Raw genomic sequence first — 10590 nt, forward strand, 5'->3', positions numbered from 1 at the left:
TAACCCTAACCCCCAGTAGAAACCACTGGCTAGACTAACCCTAAACCCCGTAGAAACCACTGTTCTTAAGATTGAAACCCCTAACCCCCAGAGAGAACCACGGTCTAGACTAACCCCCTAACCCCAGTAGAAACCACTGTCTGACTAACCCCCAGTAGGAGAACATGAGTCAGACTAACCCCCCAGTAGAAGAACCACTGGTCTAGACTAACCCCCCACAGTAGAGAACCACTGGTCTGCAACTAACCCCTGACCCCCAGTAAGAACCACTGTCTAGACTAACCCCTGCACCCCCCAGTAGGAGAACACTGGTCTAGATTAACCCCTAACCCCCAGGAGAGAACCACTGGTCTAGACTAACCCTAACCCCCCAGTAGAGAACCAACTGGTCTAAGACTAACCCCCCAGTAGAACCACTGCGTCTAGACTACCCCTGACCCCCAGTAGAGAACCACTGGTTCTAGACTAACCCTAACCCCCATAGAGAGAAAACCCACTGGTCTAGACTAACCCTGACCCCCAGTAGAGAACCTCTGTCTAGACTAACCCTGCACACCCCAGTAGAGAACCACTGTCTGACTAAAACCCTAACCCCCAGTACGAGAACCACTGGTCTAGACTAACCCCTAACCCCCCAGTTAGAGAACCACTGGGTCTAGACTAACCCCTAACCCCAGTAGAGAACCACTGGTCTAGACTAACCCCTAACCCCCCAGTTAGAGAACACTGTCTAGGACTAAACCCTAACCCCCCGTAAGAAACCAATGGTCTAATTAAACCCCTAAACCCCAGGAGAGAAACCACTAGTCTAGACAACCCCCCAGTAGAGAACCACTGGTCTAGACTTAACCCCCCATAGAGACCACTGGTCTAGACATTAACCCCCTAACCCAACCAGTAGAAAACCACTGTCTAGACTAACCCCCCCAGTAGAGAACCACTGCGTCTAGACGAACCCCTGACCCCCCAGTAAGAGAACCCACTGGTCTAGACTAACCCCCCAGTAGAGAACCACTGGTCTAGGACTAAACCCCTGACCCCCCAGTAGAGAACCACTGGTTAGGACTAACCCCTGGACCCCCCCCGTAGAGAACCACTGGTCATAGATTAACCCCTAACCCCCCAGTGAGAAGAACCACTGTCTAGACTAACCCCTAACCCCCCAGTAAGGAAACCACTGTCTAGACTAAACCCCGCAGTAGAAAACCACTGTCTAGACTAACCCCTGACCCCCCCAGTAGAGAACCACTGTCTAGACTAACCCCTAACCCCCCAGAGGAAACAATGCCGTCTAGACTACCCCAGACTAACCCCCCAGTAGAAACCACTGGTATAGACTAAACACCTAACCCCCTGTAGAGAACCACTGGTCTAGACTAACCCCCCAGTAGAGAACCACTGGTATAACAACCCCCCAGGAGAAACCACTGCCGTCTAAGACTAACCCTAACCCCCCAGTAAAGAACCACTGTCAAACACTAACCCCCCAGTAGAGAACCACTGTCTAGACTAACCCCTAACCCCCAGTAGGAGAACCACTGTCTAGACTAACCCCCAGTAGAAACCACTGTCTAGACTACCCCTAACCCCCCAGTAGAGAAGCCACCTGGTCTAGACTAACCCCTAACCCCCCAGTAGAGAACACTGGTTCTAGACTAACCCAACCCCCCATAGAGAACCACTGCGTCTAACAACCCCAACCCCCAGTACGAGAACCCACTGTCTAGCTAACCCCTAACCCCCAGTAGAGAACCATGGTCTAGACTAACCCCCCAGTAGAACATGTCTATGACTAACCCCCAGTAGAGAACCACTGGTCTAGACTGAACCCCCAGTAAAGAGAGAAACCACTGTTCATAGACTAACCCCTAACCCCCCAGTTAGAGACACTGGTTCTAGACTAACCCCAGTAGAGAAACCACTGTCTAGACTAACCCCCCAGTAGGAACCACTGTCTAGACTAACCCCTAACCCTCCGTAGAGAAAACCACTGGTCTAGACTTAACCCCCAAAGTTAGAAACCACTGTCTTAGACTAATCCCTAACCCCCCAGTAGAGAACCACTGTCTAGACTAACCCCCCAGTAGAGAACCACTGGTCTAGACTAACACCTAACCCCCAGTAGGAACACTGCGCTAGACAAACCCCCCTAGTAGAGAAACCACTGGTCTAGACTAACCCCCCAGTAGAACCACTGTCTAGACTACCCCTAACCCCCCAGTCGAGAACCACTTTTCTAGACTAACCCCCCCAGTAGAAACCACTGTCTAGACTAACCCCTAACCCCAGTAGAGGAACCCACTGTCTAACTAACCCCCAGTAGGGAACCACTGGTCAGACTACCCCAGTAGAGAAACACTGGTCTAGACTAACCCCTAACCCCCATAGAGAACCACTGGTTCTAGACTAACCCCCTAACCCCATAGAAAACCACTGTCTAGACGAACCGCCGAACCCCCCAGTAGAAACCACTGGTCTAGACAACCCCTACCCCCCAGATAGAGAACATGGTCTAGACTAACCCCTAACCCCCCAGTAGAGAAACCACTGCGTCTAGACTAACCCCTAACCCCCCAGGAGAGAACAGGTCTTAGCTAACCCAACCCCCCAGGAGAGAACCACTTGTCTAACTAACCCCTAAACCCCCCCAGTAGAAAACCACTGTCTGACTACCCCTAAACCCCCCAGTAGAGAACCACTGGTCTAGACTAACCCCTAAACCCCCACTAGAGAACCACTTGTCTAGGACTAACCCCTAACCCCCCCAGTAGAGAACCACGTGTCTACGACCTAAACCCACTAACCCCCCAGTAGAGAACACTGTCTAGACTAACCCCTAACCCCCCAAGTTAGAGAACCACTGGTCTAGAACTAACCCCTAACCCCCCAGGAGAGAACCACTGTCGTAGACTAAACCCCTAACCCCCCAGTATGAAACCACTTGGTCCTAGACTAAACCCCTAACCCGCCCGTTAGAGAACCACTGCGTTAGACTAACCCCCTGACCCCCATAGGAACCTGCGGTCTAGACTAACCCCTAACCCCCCAGAGGAGAACACTGGGTCTAGACTAACCCCACTAAACCCCCCAGAAGAACCAGCGTCGGTACTGACGACTAACCCTGAAACCACGTCTCACTAACCCCCCCCAGGAGAGAACCACTGGTTCAGGACTAAACCCGCTAACACCCCCCAGTAGGAGAACCACTGTCAGACTAACCCTCACCCCCACTAGAGAACCACTTGGGCCTGATCTAACCCCTATACCCCCCAGTTAGAGACCACTATGGTCTTAACGGAGCTAACCCACTAACCCCCAGCATAGTAGATACCCACTGGTTCTAGACTAACCCCCAACCCCCAGTAGGAGACCACTGGTCAGACGTAAACCCCTAACCCCCCAGTAGAAACCACTGGTCTAGACTAAAACCACTAAACCCCCCGTAGGAGAACCACTGTCTAGACCTAAACCCCAAACCCCCAGTAGAGAACCACTGTCTAGACTAACCACAAGCCCCCAGTGAAGAACCACTGGCTTAGACTAACCTCTAACCCACGAGTAGAGAACCACTGCGGTCTTAGACTAACCCCTAACCCCCCCAGGAGAGAACCACTGTCTAGACTAACCCCTAACCCCCAGTGACTGAACCACTGGTCTAACTAACCCCTGACCACCCAGTAGGAGAACCATCTGGCTAGAAACCCCTATACCCCCCATTAGAGAACCACTGGTCTAGAACTAACCCCTAACCCGCCCAGTAGAGAACCACTGGTCTAGACTAAACTAACCCCCCGTAGAGAACCACTGGTCTAGACTAACCCCTAACCCCCCCAGTAAGAGAACCATCTGTCGAGACTAACCCCTAACCCCCCAGTAGAGAACCAGCTGGTCTAGACTAACCCCCCCAGTAGAGAACCACTGGTCTAGGACTAACCCCTAACCCCCCAAGTAGAGAACCACTGGTCTAGACAACCCCTAACCCCCATAGAAACACTGGTCTAGACTAACCCCTAACCCCCCAGTAGAGAACCACTGTCTAGACTAACCCAACCCCCAGTAGAGACCACTGGCTAGACTAACCACTAACCCCCCAGTAGAGAACCACTGGTCTAGACTAACCCCTAACCCTGCCAGTAGAGAACCACTGGTCTAGACTAACCCCCAACCCCCCAGTAGAGAACCACTGGTCTAGGACTAACCCCTAACCCCCCAGTAGAGAACCACTGTCTAGACTAACCCCTAACCCCCCAGGAGAGAACCACTGGTCTAGACTAACCCCGTAACCCCCCAGTACTGAACCACTGGTCTAGACTAACCCCTGACCCCCCAGTAGAGAACCACTGGCTTCTAGAACTAACCCCTAACCCCCAGTAGAGAACCACTGGTCGTAGACTAACCCCTAACCCCCCAGTAAAGAACCACTGTCTAACTAAACCATCTAACCCCCCGTAGAGAACCACTGGTCTAGACACCCCCTAACCCCCCAGTGAGACCACTGGTCTAGACTAACCCCTAACCCCAGTAGAAACACTGGTCAGCAACCCCCCAGTAGAAACCACTGGTCTAGACTAACCCCTAACCCCCCAGTAGAAACCACTGGTCTAGACTAACCCCTAACCCCCCATAGAGAACCACTGGTCTAGACTAACCCCTAACCCCCCAGTAGAGAACCACTGCGTCATAGACTAACCCCTAACCCCCCAGTATGAAACACTGATCTAGACTAACCCACTAACCCCCAGTAGAGAAACCACTGGTCTAGACTAACCCCTAACCCCCCAGTAGAGAACCACTGGTCTAGACTAACCCCTAACCCCCCAGTAGAGAACCACTGTCTAGACTAACACCTAACCCCCCAGTAGAGAACCACTGGTCTAGACTAACCCCCCAGTAGAAACCACTGGTCTAAGACTAACCCCTAACCCCCCAGTAGAGAACCACTGGTCTAGACTAGCCCCCCATAGAGAACCACTGTCTAGACTAACCCCCCAGTTAGAGAACCACTGTCTAGACTAACCCCTAACCCCCCAGTAGAGAACCACTGGTCTAGACTAACCCCTAACCCTAACTCTCCATAGTCGTCTCATCCAACACAGCCATGCCCGGGAACAGATAACATTAAAGGGATAGTGCGTCATGCTAGTTGTTTCCTGTAGACTAGAAGTCATTGCACTAACGCTAGTTGGCATAGCTCCAGAAACAACTATTAAAACTGCACAAGGAGACATAAAAATAGTTCTCCATGAGTTAATCCGACTGTACGGTAAGTTAGAAAAATGACTATCCCTTTAAGCACAGTATTATAGTACAGTCTAACCCCAACCCTCCCTCTCTCTCTCTCTCTCTCTCTCTCTCTCATGGTTGTCTTGTCCACCCTGGAAACAACACACATACTACGCAGCTGAACCACGACACAGTCAGTACTACCCAGCTCTGAACCACGACACAGTCAGTACTACGCAGCTCTGAACCACGACACAGTCATACTACCCAGCTCTGAACCACGACACAGTCAGTACTACCCAGCTCGTCAGAACCACCCGACACCAGTCAGACTACGCAGCTCTGAACCACTACACAGTCTACTACGCAGCTCTGAACACGACACAGTTCAGTACTACGCACGCTGAACCCACGACACAGTGGATACTACCACAGCGCTGAACCACACACAGTCGATACTACACAGCCTTACCACGAACAGCATACACCACCTGAACACAGTGATACTAACGCGCGCTGACCGCGACACAGGCATACTACGCATTACCACACTACTATCAACCTCAGCATTACCACACTACTATCAACCTCAGCATTACCACACTACTATCAACCTCAGCATTACCACACTACTATTAGATCAGATCTGTTGAGCAATGAATAAAGAAATATGTAAATGATGTAGATATTCTCCTAAGAAAACCATTGGTCCAGCCTTCATGCCTGTCATAGTCCGATCAAAGGTTATTGGAGTTTTTACCCGTTGTAAGATGACCAGAATTAGGCTGACAAAATCAATGGAAGCCAGAGAAAATAAGTGGTCGAAAATCTGGAAAATTGCATCTCGTCAGCTAGGATTCTCTGCAAGAGAACTGGCTACCTGACAGGCTCACTTTCCCATTGAACTTGTCATCTTTCTTCTCGAATCCTCAGGACATGAAACAATAGAGGTAAGATATACATTTTGAGACATGACGTAGTATTTTCATATTCATTTGAAATTCTTTATTTATTTTTTCAAAAACAAGCGTAGCTCTGTGAAATGTCAACAGAGCACTTAGTGCTGTGGTCACCAACCTTTTCTGACTAAAGATCACTTTCACAGTCAAAAAGGAAGCCCAGATCTACCGCTCAGATTTTTTGTTTTAAACATGAATTTAAAAATGTAACATGAACCTAATAAAAACAGTTCTGTAGGAATTATGTTTGTGCAGTAGGCCTAATACATTATCACAGCATATTGGCTATATGCCTGGCCTGCCAAAATTGTTATTCTCAGACCATATTATGTATCAAAACTAGAGCAAATATTTTTTTTTTACTTGACTGATGGTACCTGCATCTGATGGTCATGGTGCTTTCAGGACAACTGGCGACTCTGGGGGGGCAGAGGTCAAATCATGACATCAGTGATTTTCAGGTTGGAAAGTTGGAGCTCTAGAAAGATCACTCTTCTCCGACTTGGAATTCTGAGTTTGATGACCGTTCAAAACTATTTCCCAATCGGATTTAGTTTTTTTCAGAGTTCCCAGATGTTTTGAATACGGCATTAGACACAGTGGAGGGAGAGTCTGCCTCTCACCGTCCCCCTGCTCTCTCCTTCCTTTCCTCCGGTGAGACTGACCAGAGAGAGGGGCCTCCGTATTCCATCTGATGGTGAAACTCGAGTCGCACAGCATCTGCCTCATGCACACATTCATGTTGTTCCTATGACCATCTGCCTCATGCACACATTCATGTTGTTCCTATGACCATCTGCCTGCATGCACACATTCATGTTGTTCCTATGACCATCTGCTCATCACACATTCATTGTTGTCCTATGACCATTCGCCTCATGCACACAATTCATGTTGTTCCTATGACCATCTGCCTCATGCACACATTCATGTTGTTCCTATGACCATCCTGCTCATGCACACATTCATGTTGTTCTATGACCATCTGCTCATGCACACATTCATGTTGTTCCTAATGACCATCTGCCTCAAATGACACACATTCATGTTGTTCCTATGACATCTGCCTCATGCACACATTCATGTTGTTCCTATGACCATCTGCCTATGCACACATCATTTCATGTTGTTCCTTGATCTGCACCACAATCAGTCATGTCCTCTCATGCACACATTCAGTTGTATGATCTCCTCTACTCTCATTACGACCATCTGCCTCATGCACACATCATGCTCTGCTGTCCATTAACACGGGTACTTATTTTGTGTTTATCTGTCTGCCAAGCCTCAAACTCAGGCCTTGTGTGAAGCTAACTGACCCTCTCTGCCCATTCACTGCCATTTACCCGTTGTTGTTGTTCTAGCTGTTTTACCGTTGTTGTTGTTGTCCTAGCTTTTACCGTTGTTGTTTGTCCCTAGCTTGTTGTTGTCCTAGCTGTTTACCCGTTGTTGTTGTCCTAGCTGTTACCCGTTGTTGTTGTCTAGCTGTTTACCGTGTGTTGTTTCTTAGCTGTTTACCCGTTGTTGTTTGTCTTAGCTGTTTACCCGTTTGTTGTGTCCTAGCTGTTTACCCGTTGTTGTCCTAGCTGTTTACCCGTTGTTGTTTGTCTAGCTGTTTACCCGTTGTTGTTGTCTTAGCTGTTTACCCGTTGTTGTTGCCTAGTGTTTACCCGTTGTTGTTATCTTAGCTGTTTTACCGTTGTTGTTGTCCTAGCTGTTTACCCGTTGTTGTTGTCCTAGCTGTTTACCCGTTGTTGTGTCTAGCTGTTTACCCGTTGTTGTTGTCCTAGAGTTTTACCGTGGTTGTTTGTCCTAGCTGTTTACCCGTTGTTGTTCTAGCTTTTACCGTTGTTGGTCCTAGCTGTTTACCCGTTGTTGTTGTCCTAGCTGTTTACCGTGGTTGTTTGTCCTAGCCGACCTGTTGCGTTGTTGGTCCTAGCTGTTTACCCGTTGTTGTTGTCCTAGCTGTTTACCCGTGGTTGTCTCACTCGTTGTTGTCTCACTCGTTGTCTTAGCTCTCCCAATCAACACCTGTGATTGCTTTATGCCTCTCTCTAATGTCAATATGCCTTGTATACTGTTGTTTAGGGCAGCTGTCATTGTTTTATTTTACTGTGGAGCCCCTAGTCTTGCTCAACATGCCTCAGATAACACCTTTGTCCCACCTCCCACACATGCGGAGACCTCACCTAGCTTAACTGACGCCTCCAGAGATGCAACCTCTCTCATCGTCACTCAATGYCTAGGTTTACCCCCACTGTACTCGCTCCCTACCATACCCCTGTCTGTACATTATGCCCTGAATCTATCCTACCACGCCCAGACATCTGCTCCTTTTATTCTCTGTTCCCAACGCACTAGACGACCAGTTCTTWTAGCCTTTAGCCGTACCCTCATCCTACTCCTCCTCTGTTCCTCTGGTGATTTAGAGGTTAATCCAGGCCCTGTAGCCCCAGCATAAGACCTATTCCCCAGGCGCCCTCATTTGTTGACTTCTGCAATCGTAAAAGCCTTGGGTTCATGCATGTTAACATTAGAAGCCTCCTCCCTAAGTTTGTTTTACTCACTGCTTTAGCACACTCTGCCAACCCAGATGTCCTAGCCGTGTCTGAATCCTGGCTTAGGAAGGCCACCAAAAACTCTGAAATTTCCATCCCCAATTACAACATTTTCCATCAAGACAGAACTGCTAAAGGGGGCAGAATTGCAATCTACTGTAGAGATAGCCTGCAGAGTTCTGTCATACTATCCAGGTCTATGCCCAAACAGTTTGGGCTTCTACTTTTAAAGATCCATCTCTCCAGAAACAAGTCCCTCACTGTTGCCACTTGTTATAGACCCCTCAACTCCCAGCTGTGCCCTGGACACCATATGTGAATTGACTGCCCCCCATCTATCTTCAGAGTTCGTTCTGTTAGGTGACCTAAACTGGGATATGCTTAACACCCCGGCCGTCCTACAATCTAAGCTAGATGCCCTCTAACTCACACAAATGATCAAGAAACCTACCAGGTACAACCCCAAATCTGTAAACATGGGCACCCTCATAGATATCATCCTGACCAACTTGCCCTCTAAATACACCTCTGCTGTTTTCAACCAGGATCTTAGCGATCACTGCCTCATTGCCTGCGTCCGTTATGGGTCTGCGGTCAAACAACCACCGCTCATCACTGTCAAACGCTCCCTAAAACACTTCTGCGAGCAGGCCTTTCTAATCGACCTTGCCGGGGTATCCTGGAAGGATACTGACCTCATCCCATCAGTAAAGGATGCCTGGTTGTTCTTTAAAAGTGCTTTCCTCACCATCTTAAATAAACATGCCCCATTCAAAAAATGTAGATCTAAGAACAGATATAGCCCTTGGTTCACTCCAGACCTGACTGCCCTTGACCAGCACAAAAACATTCTGTGGCATACTGCAATAGCTTCGAATAGTCCCCGCGATATTCAACTTTTCAGGGAAGTCAGGAACCAATACACACAGTCAGTTAGGAAAGCAAAGGCTAGCTTTTTCAAACAGACTTTTGCATCCTGCAGCCCTATTTCCAAAAAGTTTTGGGACACAGTAAAGTCCATGGAGATTAAGAGCACCTCCTCCCAGCTGCCCGCTGCACTGAGGCTAGGAAACACTGTCACCACCGATAAATCCACAATAATTGAGAATTTCAATCAGCATTTCTCTACGGCTGGCCATGCTTTCCACCTGGTTACCCCTACCCCGGTCAACAACTCTGCACCCCCCACAGCAACTGCTCCCCCCCTCCCCCCGAGCTTCTCCTCCACCCAAATCCAAACAGCTGATATCCTGAAAGAGCTGCAAAATCTGTATCCTTACAAATCAGCTGGGCTAGACAATCTGGACCCCTACAAATCAGCCTGGCTAGACAATCTGGACCCTCTCTTCCTAAAATGATCCGCCGCAATTGTTGCAACCCCTATTATTAGTCTCTTCAACCTCTCTTTCGTATCATCTGAGATTCCTAAAGATTGGAAAGCGGCCCCGGTCATCCCCCTCTTCAAAGGGGGAGACACTCTAGACCCAAATTGTTATAGACCGATATCCATCCTGCCCTGCCTTTCTGAAGTCTTCGAAAGCCAAGTTAATAAACAGATCACCAACCATTTCGTACCTTCTCCGCTATGCAATCTGGTTTCCGAGCTTGTCATGGGTGCACCTCAGCCACGCTCAAGGTCCTAAACGATATCATAACCGCCATCGATAAAAGACAGTACTGTGCAGCAGTCTTCATCAACCTGGCCAAGGCTTTCGACTCTGTCAATCACCGTATTCTTATCGGCAGACTCAACAGCCTTGGTTTCTCTAATGACTGCCTCGTTTGGTTCACTAGCTATTTCCCAGATAGACTTCAGTGTGTCAAATCGGAGGGCCTGTTGTCCGGACCTC

At 48.8% G+C, this 10590-nt stretch overlaps 1 protein-coding gene across 1 annotated transcript in view; it reads left to right on the top strand.

Annotated features, from left to right (window-relative positions):
* Positions 1-10590, top strand: part of jade1 (jade family PHD finger 1) — a 51066-nt gene that overhangs the window by 8611 nt on the left and 31865 nt on the right. The window contains exon 6 of the mRNA XM_070439809.1: positions 6157-6173. Coding sequence (XP_070295910.1) covers positions 6157-6173 — 17 coding nt within the window. The remainder of the gene's footprint in view (positions 1-6156; positions 6174-10590) is intronic.

Source organism: Salvelinus sp. IW2-2015, unplaced genomic scaffold (assembly GCF_002910315.2).
Source record: "Salvelinus sp. IW2-2015 unplaced genomic scaffold, ASM291031v2 Un_scaffold1935, whole genome shotgun sequence".
NCBI lineage: Eukaryota > Metazoa > Chordata > Actinopteri > Salmoniformes > Salmonidae > Salvelinus > Salvelinus sp. IW2-2015.